The following is an 18,241-nucleotide window of genomic DNA, read 5'->3' on the forward strand; positions in this document are numbered from 1 at the left end:
GCTGCTTTGAAGATTCCAAGGCTTTTCCTCCTGCTCCACTTACAGAAACCCTTCAGTGTGTTTGTGATCCCTGAACGTCATTAAATGTCACATCCGGGGCCCAGTTTTGACATCTGTGCTTCCATCAAGAGCTTTAAACGTCCATGGAGCTTTTCCAATCCTCAAGAGGTTCTCTGTCATGGGAAAAACGATTCTAAAATTTCTAAAAAGGATGTCAACTCAAAGCAAGAAGATTGCTGGTTCGAGTCCTGGCTGGGCCAGTTGGCATTTCTGTGTGGAGTTTGCATGTTCTCCCCGTGTTGGCGTGGGTTTCCTCCGGGTGCTCCGGTTACCCCCTCAGTACAAACACATGCGCTATAGGGGAATTGAATAAGCTAAATTGTCCATAGTGTATGAGTGTGTGTATGCAAGAGTGTATGGGTGTTTCCCAGTGTTGCGTTGCGGCTGGAAGGGCATCCACTGTGTAAAACACATGCTGGAATAGTTGGCAGTTCATTCCACTGTGGCGACCGCTGATTATTAAAGGGACTAAGCCAAAAAGAAAATGAGTGAATGAATTACTTAATCTGTCTGTGTGTGTGTGTGTGTGTGTGTGTGTGTGTGTGTGTGTGTGTGTGTGTGTGTGTGTGTGTGTGTGTGTGTGTGAATGTGAGAGTGTATGGGTGTTTCCCAGTACTGGGTTGCGGCATAAAGGGCATCCGCTGCATAAAACATATGCCAGAATAATTGGTGGTTCATTCCGCTGTGACAACCTCTAATAAATAAGAGACTAAGCTGAAAAGAAAATGAATGAATGTATGCGTGTGTGTGTGTGTGTGTGTGTGTGAACATGAGTGTATAAGTGTTTTCCAGCACTGGGTTGCAGCTGGAAGAGCATACGCTGCATAAAACATATGCCAGAATAATTATTGGTTCATCCCGCTGTGGCAACCCCAGATAATGAAGAGACTAAGTCGAAAAGAAAATTAATAAATGAATGTATGTACGAGTGTGTGTGTGAACGTGTCTGGGTGTTTCCCAGACAGTACTGGGTTGCGGCTTGAAGGATAAAATATACAGTTTGTACAGTATAAAAATCATTACGTCAATAGGAAGTTCCAGTAAATGTAACTGTACAAGTGTGTGTGTGCGTGTGTGTGTGTTTGTGTTTGTGTGTGTGTGTGAAATAACTTTAATTTATTTATTGATTAAATCATCTATGGGTGTTTCCCAGTGCTGGGTTGTGGCTGGAAGGGCTTCCGCTTTGTAAAACATATGCTGGAATAATTGTCGGTTCATTCAGCTGTGGCAACCCCTGATAAACAAAGGACTAAGCTACAGGAAAATGAATGAGTTTTGATTTGTTCTGTGTTTCTCTGTGCAGACGTTCACAGTGAGTCCGTTCTCTGAGCCCATGATGGTGAAGCTCCACAGCGGGATGTCCCGTCACGTGGAGGACCCGGAGATGCTGTGGGTGATGGGACCAGTGTTAGCCGTGGTCCTCATCATCATCATCGTCATCGCCATCCTCCTCTTCAAGAGGTGCTTTTTCACACCGCACCACAATTACATTCATCACAGGGGACGTTCACATTCTCAAGTCAAAATGATTCGCCCTCCTGTCAATTTGTTTTTTTCAAATATTTCACAAATGATGATTAACAGAGCAAGGATTTTTTCACAGTATTTCCTATAATATTTTTTCTTCTGGAGAAAGTCTTATTTGTTTTATTTCGGCTAGAACAAAAGCACTTTTTAATTCTTTTAAAACCATTTTCTTGGTTTATAAGAATCATCAGAAAAAGAAAACACAATGTGCAGTCGGAAGTGTAGCATGCATTCATAAGGTTTGTTTTGGCAGCTGCACTACTTTGAATAAGTCTGATTTACTATAGATACATTAAACAGCAACTCCAATCCACGTGGATGCTATGAGGATAAACAAGAGACGAAAAAGAGACCAAGAGACCAAGACCTTGACTATAGTAAGGACGAATAAATAACAGCTCCTGAAAGACATCCTCATTAGGACATCCTTGTGTTTTATTTGCTAATGCATGCTGTTTTAAAAGATAAATATAATGTATAAAACTATACATTATTTGTATTACTTCAATAAATTTTTTTTTTTGTAATGGACAATGCACAGATATTGACGTTTCACATTGTGTTTACACTACATTATTTGAATCTAACAAGCTTGTTTACATTGCTCTACTTACATTAAATCCAAATCCCAAATATCACAAATGACAGCAGATTGTTTAGATTTAATGTTATGGATTAATGCACTTGACAGATTTCATTAACTCATTATATATATGTGTGTGTGTGTGTGTGTGTGTGTGTATATACATATATGTGTATATATATATGTATCTATGTATGTATGTATGTATATATATATATATATATATATATATATATATATATATATATATATATATATATATATATATATATATATATATATATATATATATATATATATATATATATATATATACATATATACATATATATATATATATATATATATATATATATATATATATATATATATATATATATACATATATACATATATATATATATATATATATATATATATATATATATATATATATATATATATATATATATACATATATATATATATATATATATATATATATATATATATATATATATATATATATATATATATATATATATATATATATATATGAATTTAGAGGTTTTGGCAAAAAAAGCACAAGTGGATTTAGCTGGGTTTGACACAAAAGAAAATCTCCCTTGTTAAATACCAAAGAATTGTCTAAAGCAGCGGTGTCCACACTCGGTCCTGGAGCGCTGGTGTCCTGGAGAGTTTAGTTCCAACCCTAATCAAACACACCTGAACAAGCTAATCAAGCTCTTACTAGGTATACTAGAAACTTCCAGGCAGGTGTGTTGGAGCAAGTTGGAGCTAAGATCAGCAGTACACCGGCCTTCCAGGACCGACTTTGGACACCCCTGGTATAAAGTGACATTTTTGAAAAAAAGGTGTTTCATTTACCAGCTAATAACCTTATCATTACATATAAAATGAAACTTCTAAACCTAATCAGAGGAGCTTTAATAGAACATGCTCATTTACAAGAAAAGAGGTCTGATGGATTTAGAGGGTTTTTCATCTGAACTTTTCAGTTGTAACGTCAGTAATGCAATTACAATAATTTTAGTAACTGTAATCAGATTACCCAAATTTAAAATGTAATTCGTTGCATTACTGCGTTCCTAAATAATGTCATTAAAATATAGTAACGTGTTGCTGGTGAATGCATTACACTCAACTCTGGAAATGAGTTATTAAAACTATTATGTTTAGAAGTATGTTGAAAAAATCATCTTTGAGTTAAACTGAAATTGAGGAAAAAATATATCAGAAGGCTAATAATTCAGGAGGGCTAATAATTCTGACTTCAACTGTAAGTGAGCATATTTTCTTTTTCACCGCATGTTGCAAGCACAGTGAGTTTACTGGACTTCCTCCTGTCAGGAATAAATAGCCTCTCTCTCTCTCTCTCTCTCTCTCTTTTTTAAGACTCTGCTGACTCACTGGAAGAAAGAAAAGAGTAGAAAATCGAAAACTCTCCTTTCAGTCTGACAGTCAGCAATTTAAGTGTTTTTGCTCGACACTTTGGGAAGACTTTAATGATTAAATAATAGCGGTGTATTTTTAAGCTACGCAGCAGGAGGGATATTTTAACAAAAATCGCAGATAACGAGTAACCCTCATCTCGAACCCGCTCGCTCCTATTGAATCAAATGCTCAGGGTTCGAGTGAAAGGAAAACTCATTGTGCAAATGTCAGCTGGAATCGCAGCTCATTAGTAGCAATGGCATTTCAACATTTCTGACAAACCTGCCCTACACACACTCCGTCTGTGCAGTTTTCCTCCTGTGACATTTTCTCTCTTTTCCCCCTCTGTTTCTCCGGCTCTTTCTGCGGGATGCAGCAAACAGGAGAGGTGGGTATCGAGCGTCTCTCTCTCTCTCTCTCTCATCCGATAACAAACGCTTGTTTGTGTTCAGTGTTTAATGGGAGGCAATCCGAAAGTTTAATTGAGCTCACATTAGTGCTGCTGCTGCTCTTTAACAGACACTAACATGCAGGGAATACCTTATATATTGACACATTCTCCTGGTGTGTGATTGTTTTTGTGTGTACTGGCTTGGTTGTTTACAAGGACAGTTTTTTTTGTGTTTTTTTGTGTGTGTGTGTGTGTGTAATGGGCGTGACCTAGTTGTACTCTATCATAGTGGTTTACAAGTCTTAAAGGAGGCCTATTATGCAAAAAAAGAAAGAAAAAAAAACACTTAAAAGGGGTTGTGTGGCAAAAGTGTGTGAATATAGCCAGCTGATAATGATAAAAATGTATTCATGTTATTTATTATAGTCACACTTAATTAAAACAGTCTGCAGAAACACTTTGATTGACATTCTCCATTTGTACGTGTCATCAGAGGGGGAAAGCCCCGCCCACTAGTGACCATCTCTCATTCATTAACATAGGATGATAGGAGCTTATGGCTCGTTTCCACTGACTGGTACAGTACGGTACGGTTCGGGTCGGTATGGGTCACTTTTATCAGGCTTGCGTTTCCACTAGCAAGGGTACCCTTTTGGTGGGCGTGGTGTATGACAAAGTTTCAGTCGACGTCATTTTCGCTCGAGAAAATGTCTACAATAAAGCTGCACAGGTCGTTCACATATCATATGAAAAGCACTTCTCACAAAACAGAGGCTTTACATACATAAATACCTGTGTATAAATGTTTATTAGTAACTTTTCTATGAACAGGAGTTGTTTATAACTGCAGATCAATGACGGTGCGAAATAGCCTACTGTAACGTCTGTAATTATATTAAATAAATAAATAAATGAACATATATGAACACATACAGACCCTTACAGTCCTCGATATGTTACCAACTACAGAAGAACTACACAAAGCAGACATTTCGTGATTAATTAGGTTCAAAACAACACAAAGTATAGCCTACAGTCAGTGAAAACCTCTCATCTGTGTCTTTAATCTTCAGCAGCACATGTCATGTAGCCTCTGTTAGAGAGTCATTCCATCATTCCCAGTTCATTTTAGTCCAAAAGGTGATAATAAAGATTAAAACAAGGCAGTTTGTTCACGTTTCCTAAAGAAATTACGTGCTCCTTGGCTTCGCCTTTTTTTTCCGCTCTCCACTCTCGCGTTTGTCCTTTTCTTTCTGAATGTGTCACTCTCGTTTGTCAGCTTCTTACAGGATCGGGTTTCCAAAAGCTTGTCAATAATCAAGTGCATGTTATTATCATCAGCTCAAGAAGTTTGTTATTTTAGATAGAGACGTGCGGCGAGCACAAGGAAGAAAGCGAAACCACTCGGGCAGCTGGCTCGTAAAAAAGAACGCGGCACAGGGTAAATCCCCTCTTCTCCATGGCTTTGTGGCTGTTTATTATGACGACGACAGGGTTTGTTTGCAGGATCGACCATGGCTGCATGTATATATAATTCAGCTGTAATTTCTCGCTGTGTATTTCAAACATGAAGGGTCCTTTGTTTACATTCTGGCTTGTTGCGTCTACGAATGACGTATCTCTGTAAACCAACAGCGTTCAGTTGCGCATGTAGCTCCACCTTTTGGGAACGGCCATAAAAGCGTACCAAACCGAACCGTACCGTACCGTACCACTCAGTGGAAACGGGCCATTAGTCTTGTTTTTAAATCTGCCACTATGCTGACACAGACATTTGTAGCTCCGCCCTCTTTTAAAAAGAGCACAATCTCATTTGAATTTAAAGCAAACAGGCATAATTAGGCTCAAAGCCTAAAAGGGTCAGTTTTAGAGTGTTATAAAACATTATCTGTGTGGTATTTTAAGTTGAAACTTCACTACAGACTCTAAGGACATCAGAGATGTATTTTACATCTTGTATACAGAGGCATAATAGGTCTCCTTTAAGAATTTGTAGACATTTAGACTAGAAGCAGGACTAAACTAATATTTTTTTTTCCTCTTTTCGTCATAAAAACTTCATGATATGGATTATTATGAGATAAATGCGACACTGTTTTATTGCTTTTCCATTTCCATTAATAATCAGAAGGTCTTAAGGAAACAAGTGTCCAAACTTTGAACTTCAGAAAGCACTTAAAGCAGCCTTTAGGATATGAGGTCTTAAAATACATCAGATTGTGTAAAGCAAAACAAATCACTGTGAGCCTAATCCAATAACAATAACCTTTACTGTTCAAATTTCTATGATCTGAAGCTTTTTTATAAGATACTTCAGCATATATCTTATGCAAAATACGAAATCATAATCCAACTTATTCATGTAATGGAATTTTGTCTCCCTTTGTACTTGTCATCAGGGGGGGGAAAGCCCCGCCCACTGGTGACCGTCTCTCACTCATTAGCATAGAATTTTAGTCTTGTTTTTAAATCTGTCACAACGCTGACACACATGCATTGGTAGCTCCGCCCTCTTTTGAAAAGAGCACTGTCTCATTTGAATTTAAAGCGACAGTCACCAAAACTCCACAATTAGGATCAAAGCCTAAAAGGGTCAGTTTCAGAGAGTTATAAAACATGATTTGTGGGGTATTTGGAGCTGAAACTTCACTGCGGACTCTAGGGAAATAAGAAACTTATTTTAAAGTTTTATAAAAAGTGGCATAATAAGTTTGCTTTTTACTGTATAAAATACATAATACCTATGGAGAGTCCCTGTAAACCACAAATACCAATGTGTCTGTGTATATGTGTGTGTTCAGGTGGGTGGGATTTTGCCGTTCGGGAATGGATCCTGGATTAACATCTATGTTGACCCTTGAACATCATTCCTGTTCAAAAATATCATCCAATTCCCTCCAACACACACATTCTGCATACTTCCTATATATACTTTTTTCATGTCAGACATTAGTTCTAATTCATCAAGTGCCCTGCAAAATGGACTCCACAGGATGATCAACCATGATTTCAGTTTGAAGGGAACATATATGTTACATTCTAATGGACTGTAGTGTGTGATATGTTGATGTATATTGTATTTATTTACAGAGGTATTTTACTGTATGTCACTCTTCACACTTCTTTAGTTAGACATTGTTGATAAAATCTGTGAACAAAGTAAAGTGAAATAAAGGTCTCTAGTGGTCCGGTACACTGAAGAAAAAAAAAAAAACATTCAAAGATGATTCCTTGGATTTACTAAATGATTTTAGGTTAAGTGGTTGTAAAAAATTTATTTGGGCTGAATTTGAACAAACAAATTAAGTCGAACATTGCTAAATTTAATGCAGTTGTTTAAATTCAACCTGTATACATTTTTTGCAACAAATGTAGAAAATATTTTTTGTGTTAAGGACAATGAAGGAGTAGGCAATAGGGAAGAATGCTGACTGCGTAGGGAATGTGTCAATCAGAACACATGAATCTCTTCTAACGAGCTATCTAAATCACAACCCGGGCTCATTCTGGAAACGTAGCCCCGCGGACATTTCTGGAGACCGCGAAATACGTCCCGAGAGGTACGTATTTGTGCAGTTTTTGTTTTAGCGAATTTGCAAGCGCGCTGTTTTCACGTAAAAAGCTGCCGAAGGCCTTTGTCGAGAGACCGTCTGTCCGACTGACCGACTGGCTGAATGACTGAACAATTGACTGGGCGGCCGGCCAATTGGGTGACCTGGCCGACCTCCTCCTCCTTCTTCTTTAAACCCAAGCGACGATTTACGAAAGCCGTGCAGAAAAAGAAAAGCCCTCATCCGATTTTGACGTGTTAAAAACTCGCTCTCTTTATTTTTTGGATTCTGTTTTTTGTCTTACCTAATTTCTGGAACCGCTCTTCCCTGGACTCGAACCCGACTCGAATGCTGCCGGCTACTCCTCCTCCTCCTCCGAGCCTCCGCTCCGCCGACGTAACACAACGAGCTAACCGGACAAACTGGTTGTGACAGAAAGCCCTCCACACGGAGGAGGCGACCCGTCAGCCCAGCCGGCTAGCACGAAGACGATCGGTGTCACACCACCCCGCAGCGGTCACTTGAAAAAATTAAATGCGGCCATACGTACCTCCAGCCACGTCAATCGCGGTCTCCAGAAACGTCCGCAGGGCTACGTTTTCATAATGAGCTTGGGTTGCTAAATCAGCTGGGTCAAATAAGAGTGAGCAAAATATGCAGAAGGCTGTCCTAACTGTAAATCATTCCCAAAATCTGAGGGGATAAATAGATAACATGATGTACACTGTAAAAAGTGATTAGTTGACTTTTCTTAATTTACTTAATTACTTTAAAATTATTAAGTAAACAACTGCATATGTGCATAATTATAAAAGTTAGGCCAATTGGTTTGCTGACCTTTTTAAAGTGAAGTCAACTTGTTGCTTCTAAGGCTTACTGTCTTTTTTACAGTACAGTACAGTAACTAATCCTGTAGAAGCACATAACGCTAAACCTGTAAACTTAACATTAACTGCAATTGGCTGATTAGGATATTGATCCAGGATCAACATAGATGTTCACACAGGAACATGACTTACTTGGTGAAATGAGACTAACCGTGTGTATACGCTCATGCCTAATGTCCTTTCCTGTTTGCACAGGAAGCGCACGTCTCCCTCAGCTAAAGATGAGCACTCAGCTGGAGTTAAAGATCACCTGCTGGCTCATTCGTCAGATCCAGTGGAGATGAGGAGGCTCAACTACCAGACACAAGGTACAACAATAAGACCTGCAGACTTCTGTTGGATACTGAGCTTATGTGTTATGCCTTTTTTATACTAAGCAGTACGGTACAGTTTGGTACAGTACAGTATGATCTGGTTCAGGCAAAGACTAGCTGTCTTTATATGTATCTGTCATAACATTATTTATCAATATGTGGACATTTTTGGATTTTTGGAAGCTATCGCAGTTAAAAATCTATCTATATAGTATGTTAGAACGTTTAATACTGTTGACATCCCTTAAAATGGTCTACTACAATCAATGTTGAACAAATGGTTGCCAGAAATTCATTTTATAAAAGCAAAACAAAACAGTGACAGTGTTTCCTATTTTACGTTGTCATATTAATGTATATTTCCCAACTTTACAACTAAATTTCATTAAATGATACATTGTTATTATACCAAACCATATGAATCTAACCAAAATGCCAAAAAATAATAATAATAAAATAAAATAAGCATTTTCTGAAGTGAAATCAATCAAAATGTAAAGTTATTTTACTTATAAAATGTTAACTAAACTTATAATGGATAATTAAAAAGGAATAGATATATAGATCAGATGTATATCGATCAGATGGATGGATGGAGTACTAGAGGGATGAGTGGATGTATATATGGAGGGGTGGGTGGATGAATGGATGGATGGATGGAACACTAGATAGATGAATGGTCAGTTAGATGGATGAATGGTCAAATGGATGGAAATCTAGATAGATAGATAGATAGATAGATAGATAGATAGATAGATAGATAGATAGATAGATAGATAGATAGATAGACAGACAGACAGACAGACGGACGGACGGACGGACGGACGGACGGACGGACGGACGGATGGACGGACGGACGGACGGACGGATGGATGGACGGACGGATGGGCGGGTGGATGGATGGATGGATGGATGGATGGATGACTTGGTGGGTGGTTGGATGGCTTGGTGGGTGGATGGATGGATGGATGGCTTGGTGGGTGGTTGGATGGCTTGGTGGGTGGATGGATGGATGGATGGATGGATGGATGGATTACTAAATGAATGGATAACTAGGATGGATGGATGGATGGATGGATGGATGGACAGGCAGGCGGATGGATGGCTTGGTGGGTGTGTGGATGGATGGATGGATGGATGGATGGATTAAATGGATGGATAACTAGATGGATAGATAACTAGATGGATGGATGGATGGATGGATGGATGGATGGATGGATGGATGGATGAATGGACGGCCGGGTGGTTGGGTGGTTGGGTGTATGGATGGATGGATGGATGGATGGATGGATGGATGGATGGATGGATGTAGGCAGGCGGGCGGATGGATGGCTTGGTGGGTGGGTGTATGGATGATGGATGGATGGATGGATGGATGGATGGATGGATGGATGGATGGCTGGCTGGATGGATGGTTGGATGGATGGATGGATGGATGGATGGATGGATGGATGGATGGATGGATGGATGGATGGACGGACGGGCAAGCAGATGGATGGGTGGGTGGGTGGATGGATGGATGGATGGATGGATGGATGGATGGATGGATTACTAAATGGATGGATAACTAGATGGATAGATAACTATATGGATGGATGGATGGATGGATGGATGGCGATGGATGGATGGCTTCGTGGGTGGTAGGGTGGGTAGATAGATAGATAGATAGATAGATAGATAGATAGATAGATAGATAGATAGATAGATAGATAGATAGATAGATAGATAGATAGATAGATAGATAGATAGATAGATAGATAGATAGACAGACCCTTTGTGGTTTTGTATATAATAATTGTATTTTTATTTATTATTAAATAATGATTTTATTAGCCGTACATTTAGCAGTTAATTACTGTAAAAAGATTCGCTATTAGCTAAACATTTGCCTATTTTTCTAACTTACAACTTTATTATTTGTTTCTTTTGCCAAATGTGCAAATCACAAACATGTTTTCATATTGTAGCGGTTTTATGTTTGCCTATAGTTCAAAACTGTTCCATTAGGCACAAGCAAACACAGCTCTGACAAAACCTGTGATGAAATAGTCCGAGATTGTTTCTTTTCTGAGCTGTAATGGACATTTCTCTCCAGCCGTCTGATACACATTCTCAGCTGCTTTGAAGATGCGTGTGATTCTGGCTCAGGACGCGGTTTGAAAGCATCATCAGGATACTGCACATCACCTTTTGTAACACAAATATCTGTGATGCTTGAAAATGCTCGCTAGAACTTGGGAACTCTTTACAAAATGCATGAGATCGAGGTTGTTTGGATGTAGACCTCAGAAAGAGAGAGACTGGATTTATGGATCTGAGGTTCAGCTGGAGTTTCAGTGTGAAGACAAAGCATTATTCACAGAGCCGCACTGTCAGGTGAAGGACACACACACACACACACACACACTCACATCAAATCATACACTTCAGACTGAGCTTTAGAATTAAACCAGATGATTCACAGAAGAAAATCTTTCTCATCCATATTTTTCTTCTTCTCCCTCTGTCTTTTTCTGTTTCACTCTCTCTCTTTCTCTGTCTGTCTCAGGGGAAATTTGCGAATTCTCAAACGTTTTGCTGACTTCAATAAGAATCTGCTTTTGCTTCACTGGCAAAGTGACTCATGTTCTTATGTCAGATTGTGGGGTTGCGAGCACACACTCGGCTGATGCGCCATCTTTCTCATGGCCAAATATTCCTGTCAAATTCTCTGCCATGAAAACCGATTTTCCTTGCTTGCGAATCTTCAGATAAGGAAACCGAGGTCTAGTGCTGTTGTTTATTTACTTCTGAAAGTTCTGACTCTTTGTTTCACAGTTTGGATATGGAAAATGGCTTACATCACAGCTACAGTACCGTGTGTGTGTGTGCTGTAGGTGTGTGTTTGATGTTTGAGGGAAAGCGTTCGAAAAGACATCCTTGACTTGAACTCAATTCCTACTTTGGATTTTTAACAGTAAATAAGATGATACACAAGGCAACACAATGGCTCAAAGATTAGCACTTTCGCCTCATATCAAGAAGGTCACTGGTTTGAGTCCCGGCTGGGTCAGTTGAAGTTTGCATATTCTCCCCATGGTGGCGTGGGTATCCTCTGGGTGCACCGGTTTCCCCAGAGTCCAAACAAATGCGCTATAGGTGAATTGAATAAACAGAATTGGCCGTAGTGTATGTGTGTGAATAAGTGTGTATGGGTGTTTCCCAGTGCTGGGTTGCAGCTGGAAGGGAATCCGCTGTTTAAAACATATGCTGGATAAGTTGGTGCTTTATTACACTGTGGCGAGCCCTGATTAATAACGGGACTAAGCTGGAGGAAAATTAATGAATGAATGTGTTACAAAAGATGCCATTTAAAAATCCTGTTATGTTGACATGCTAAAGTCTACAAAGACCTGGATTTCTGAATCGAGAGCTTTACTTTTATTTTGCAAAGTTGCAATAAACTGTTCAAAAGTGGAGTCGAGACTTTTGGAATGTTATTAAAGTGTTTTTTTTAAATAAATGCTGTTTTTTTAAATGTTTAATTCATAAAAATGTTGAAAAAATTACAATCTTATAAATGCACTGAATGTTTGGCTATCGAAAGATATTTAAAAAAATGTTTTGGTATTGGACAAATATATGAGCTGAAAAAAGGCTATACTTGACTTTTCTCCAGCTTTAATCACTGTGAAGTGTGAAGCAGCTTTCACACCGGACACGGAAAGTGCTGCGCTATGAATCCCATTCGTTTCTATTTAGTATACGTGTTGCTTGTAATAATGCTACTGTGCTGTTATGCCAATACTGGTAAAATGACTCCTCTCCACTTGTTTACTGTCAATTTAATGTGTTTATTGTATTGGTTTGTGTTTTTTTATTATTAAAGTTATTAAATACAATTTTAAAAGTCTTACAAAATTACATTAATTGTTACAAAACATTTTCATATTACGCATTCTGAGAACATTGATTTGAAATTGCAGTTACGTAGCTTTACTATTATTCTGAAAAATTGTAGTAAACTGTTTAAAAGTGCAGTCAAGACATTTGGAATGGTATTAAAGTGTTTTATTTAAAATAAACGCTTATTTTTAATGCATTATTTTTTAATGTTTAATTCATTAAAATGTTTGAAATTGGTAATATTTTAAATGAACTGAATATTTAATTATTGTAAATTTTCGGACAAATATATTAGCCTTAAAAAAGGCTGTGCTTGACTTCTCTCCAGCTTTAATCACTGTGCAGTGTGAAGCAGCTTTCACACCGGACAGTGAAAGTGCTGCCCTATGAATCCCATTCATTTCTATGTAATATACGTGTTGCTTGCAATAGTGCTACTGTGCTGTCATGGCAGCACCGCCTCTTCACTTGTTTACTGTCAATTTAATGTGGTTATTGTGTTGGCTTGTTTTTTATTATTAAATTTATTAAATTAAATTTTAAAAAGTCTTACAAAATTACATAAATTGTTACAAAACATTTTCATATTACACATTTACAGAATATTAATTTGAAATTGCAGTTTAGTAGTTTTACTTTCCTTTTGCAAAATTGCAATACACTTTTTAAAAATGCAGTAAAGACATTTGGAATATTATTAAAGTGTTTTATTTTAAATAAATGCTGTTAAATGAATTTTAGATTCATCAAAATTTTGAAAAAAAGAATGATCAATGTACTGAATATTCGGCTATCTTAAATTATTGTGCAAAAAGGACAATTTTGGGTTTCGGACAAACATGTGAGCTGAAAAAAAATGGCTATACTTGACTTCTCTCCAGCTTTAGTCACTGTGCAGTTTGAAGCAGCTTTCACACCGGACACAGAGTGTGCTGCACTATGAATCCCATTCATTTCTCTGTAGTATGCATTGATTTGAAATAGTTTTTCTTTTGGAGAAAGTCTTATTTGTTTTATTTCGGCCAGAATAAAAAGCAGTTTTTATTTATTTTTTTTTTATTCAATATTATTAGTCCCCTTAAGCAATGTTTGTTTTTGATAGTCTACAACACAAACCATCGTTATACAAGGACTTGCCTAATTACTCTAACTTGTCTAATTAACCTAGTTAAACCTTAAAATGTCACTTTAAGCTGAACACTAGTATATTTTAAAATAATTCAAAAAATATTATGTGCTGTCATAAAGGCAAAGATAAAAGAAATCAGTTATTAGAAATGAGTTATTGAAACTATTATGTTTAGAAACGTGTTAAAAACAATTTGGGAAAAACTGTAGATGGGGGACTATAAATAAGGAGGGCTTCAACTATATAATTTCGCTAGTTTAATCTAATTGCATGGGAATAACCAGTAATTTAACTAACTATTTTATAATGCACCAAACTAATTACGTCATGTTACATATTATCAGGTAAACTATTTCAAGTGCTCTTCATGGGCTTTTCTCTTTTGCTCTTTACACATCACTCCTCTCTCTTGTGTAAGTGACATACAGTATATTTCTCACAGTCGCTGCTCATCTTCTTTCTGCAGGTTCCAGTGCCTTCAACTGTCCCAGCACTTCAAGTTAGTTTTTGCTCTTGCGTTTCACTTCCTCCATCTCTATGCTCCTCCCACCTGTCCATCAAGAACCAAAGCCACGCCCCCTCCACCACTCTGGCTGCTGTCAGTTAAAGCTTCACCATGTCTCACGTCCTTCTCCACAGGCCGTCCGTCCGTCTCAAACACGGGATGGGAGGGAAAGCAATAAGTGTTTTTTAATGTGCGCTCAGGTTGTAGTCCCTTGCTGATGTCATTTACATGCCATTTTGACTGTACAGGGCAGCTTATGCCACCTTTCGGAAGCGGTTCATATGTATCAGCTAATGAGCATGTCCGTTCACTGCTTACATCACCACAGCTACTCTTAGCACAAAGCATGGTGCTACAAGCTTTTTGCGCAAACTACTCTCATTATTTGGGTTGTTTTCATGTATGTCCATCTTCCTAAAAACTGGAAAGTGTGTTTGGTCCCCACAGTTCAGCCAAGCAAAACAAAGCAAGCCAATAGAAATCTCTGCTATCAGTTCATGCTCTGTTTTTGTCTGCAGGAATGCGGGAACACCCTCCAGTGTCTGTGTGTGCTTTGGCTGACCACATCGAGCGGCTGAGAGCCAACGACAGCCTCCGCTTCTCGCAGGAGTATGAGGTAAACCAGCCAGAGTCACGTTAGACAATCCGAAGTCTAAACCTTCTGCTGAGCTGTCCTTCTGTCCCCTAGAGTTAAGGAGATGAATTTCACTATTTTTTAATCCCTTCAGCCAAGTTCCAGGTCTGGTTGGAACACTTTTAGCTTAGCTTAGCATAAATCATTGAATCGGATTAGACCATTAGCATCTCGCAAAAAAAACCTTAAAAACAGGAGTTTCAATCAGTTTTCTATTTAAAGCTTGACTTTTCTGTATTTACATTGCGTACTAAGACCAGCCAGAGTCACATCAGAGAGTCCATCTAAACCTTAAGCTGTCCTTCTGAAAAAAAAAAACATAGTGCACTAAAACCAACGGATAATGGAGAGTTGCTATTTTCAAAAAATGTCCCCTAGCCGAGAGTTAAAGAGATGAATTACTCTATATTTAAATCCCTTCAGCAAGTTCCAAGTCTGGCGGGATCACTTTTAGCTTAGCTTAGCAAAAATCATTGAATCGGATTAGACCATTAGCATCTCGCTCAAAAAAAAAAAAGTTTTGATAATTTTTCTATTTAAAGGTTGACTATTCTGTATTTATATTGTGTACTAAGACCAGCCAGAGTCACATCTGAGTCCATCTAAACCTTCTGCCGAGCTGTCCTTCTGTTAAAGGATCACTTCACTTTTTTTAAAAAAAAATAGGCTCATTTGATGAATTTGATCATTTTTGAATCCATTCAGCGTATCTCCAGGTTTGGCGGGATTACTTTTAGCTTAGCTTAGCATAAATCATTGAATTAGATTAGACCATTAGCATCTCACTCAAACATTTCAAAAAAGAGTTTTGATATTTTTTTTTAATTTACAGCAAATATAGTGTACTAAGATCAATGGAAAATGAAAACTTGCTACTTTCTAGGCTGATATGAATAGGAAATATATTCTTATTCTGTCCTTCTGTTTTAAAAAAGTTACCTAGTGTTAAAAAGGTGAATTTCACTATTTTTGAATCCATTCAGCCGAGTTCCAAGACAGGATCACTTTTAGCTTAGCTTAGCATAAATTATTGAATCGGATTAGACCATTAGCATCTCGTTCAAAAGTTTGAAAAAAGAGTTTTAATGTTTTTTCTATTTAATGCAAACAGTGTACTAAGACCAATGGAAAATGAAAAGTTGCTGTTTTCTTGGCCAATATGGCTAAGAACTTTACTCTCATTCTGGTATATACTGATCAAGAAACTTTACTGCCGTACCATGACTTTACTTATTTTATAATAGTAATTATTATGGAATTTAGCAATTTAATTTAAAAACAGGCTCATTGAAACTACAAAAAAAAAAACTTACTTAAACATACATTTGACCACAGTTTCTTGGTAAAATGACTGCTTTGGTGCAACATAACACCAACAACTTTTGTTACTTTTCCTCATGATATCTTATTGAACATATGATTAATGAATAATAATTCATTTTTTGTGCAGTCCTTAGTACAACACCAAATAAATACCACCAAACAACTTTACACATTTGAGAGTTTTTTACTTTTAACCTGGTGAAGCACTCGCTCAAAAAAAAAAGCTTTAAAAAATAGTTTCCATTTAAAGCTTTACTCTTCTGTATTTACATTTTTCTGTATCACTTCGCTTAAAACAATTGGCTTATTTGATTAATTTTACCATTTTTTAAATTCATTCTACCTATCTCAGAGTCTGGCGGAAACACTTGTAGCTTAGCTTAGCATAATTCATCGAATCACTCTTCCACATAAGATATAAATTCAATGTAAAATCAAGGTAAAGCTAGGTGCTTGCAGTGCACATTTCTCTTAAGTTTGCTTCTGAAAACACTATTAGTTGGGTTTAGGGATGGGTTCAGGTCAGTGGTTCGCCAAAAGAAGGTCTATCTGACAAAATCTGTCCTAAGTAGCATATTTCAGATTTGCAAAAATGTACACAGCGCCCTCTAGTGGATTTGTCATCTGAAACGTGCAATGAAATGTACCCGGATCAACGTATTTGAAAAATGTAGACTGAGGCACATATTTACAATGAGCCTGGGCTGGAATTTACTGTTGCAATGCCAGAATATTAGGAATAGTAGTTAATAGATAATAGTAAATGTCGTTTTATGCAAAGAGATACACAAATTACATGTCATGACCAGATTGATGTTCCCCAAAGTTCTCTAAACCAGCGGTTCTCAAACCTTTTTCATCAAGTACCACCTCAAAAAAAAATTATCTCTCCAAGTACCACCATAATGAGCAGTATTGAAATACAGGAGCGTAGTAGGCCCGGTAAAGTAACTACAACTCTGCACAGTTCAAAAACATGGCAAATTAATTTCTATTTTTAAGAATATTTACTATTGTCACTATTATAAAAAGTCTAAACGTTAACACTGTACTGTGCTTATAGGTCAAACGAACAAGCAAAAAAACTAAAAATGTCAAAATATTTAAAATTAAAATGTGCTTTTAAAAGTAAAAAATGGTAGATTACTGTTCTTAAAAAGTAAAATAAAACCTGCTGTACTTAAATGTAAAGTATTAACATATAGTAGCCAATACATCAAAACCTGGGGATGTTGCTTGGACCTCATAAACATAGGCTATATGTCATCACAATGATGTATAAATCATTTTTGATCATTTTTAAAATATATGTAGCATATGACATGTTTAATTCCTCCGCGTACTACTAGAAGGAAGCTTGCGTACCACTAGTGTACACGTACCACAGTTTGAGAACCACTGCTCTAAACTAAAGCCAAGACAATACAATTGAACTGCTACTTTAGAGCCAGATCTTGTGTGTGTGTGTGTGTGTGTGTGTGTGTGTGTGTGTGTGTGTGTGTGTGTGTGTGTGTGTGTGTGTGTGTGTGTGTGTGTGTGTGTGTGTGTGTGTGTGTGTGTGTGTGTGTGTGTGTGTGTGTGTGTGTGTGTGTGTCTGTATGTGTGTGTCTGTATGTGTGTGTGTGCAGAGTGAATCAGAGTGTCAGGAAAGGCCTGATGCTCTGACCACTCCATCACAGACAAACAGCTGAATGCGTCCACTTCACAATCTCGGAAAGATTATACGAATGTGAACATCCCTTGTTCAGCAAATACTGCCGTGCATTATTCAAATGTGCTGAAATGACAGAAAAAAAACTACATCTACTCAACACTACAGCTTACAGGCACACACACACACACACATTCACGTCAGCATCTCAGGCAGTGCCCAGATCGCCAGAGCTTGAAATTAAAGCTGGGAAACGACTCTATTAGGAGTGTAGTGAGTGTGAGAGTCACCTGCTTTATTAGACAGCTAATCCTGAAGAGCGTGTGTGTGTGTGTGTGTGTGTGTGTGTGTGTGTGTGTGTGTGTGT

At 37.6% G+C, this 18,241-nt stretch overlaps 1 protein-coding gene across 26 annotated transcripts in view; it reads left to right on the forward strand.

Moving 5' to 3' along the window:
- Nucleotides 1–18,241, forward strand: part of ptprfa (protein tyrosine phosphatase receptor type Fa) — a 566,130-nt gene that overhangs the window by 513,203 nt on the left and 34,686 nt on the right. For 10 of the 26 annotated variants that reach the window (XM_087254905.1, XM_087254917.1, XM_087254906.2 and 7 more), the window contains 3 exons: nt 1,364–1,521; nt 8,629–8,741; nt 14,785–14,882. In XM_087254905.1, the coding sequence (XP_087111031.1) occupies nt 1,364–1,521; nt 8,629–8,741; nt 14,785–14,882 (369 nt within the window). Of the gene's footprint in view, nt 1–1,363; nt 1,522–3,980; nt 3,993–8,628; nt 8,742–14,227; nt 14,261–14,784; nt 14,883–18,241 lie in introns of all 26 variants that reach the window. The other 16 variants (XM_087254894.1, XM_087254892.1, XM_087254907.1 and 13 more) reach the window with 3 other exon arrangements.

Source organism: Danio rerio, chromosome 6, assembly GCF_052040795.2.
Source record: "Danio rerio strain M-AB ecotype USA chromosome 6, GRCz13ab, whole genome shotgun sequence".
Taxonomy (NCBI): domain Eukaryota; kingdom Metazoa; phylum Chordata; class Actinopteri; order Cypriniformes; family Danionidae; genus Danio; species Danio rerio.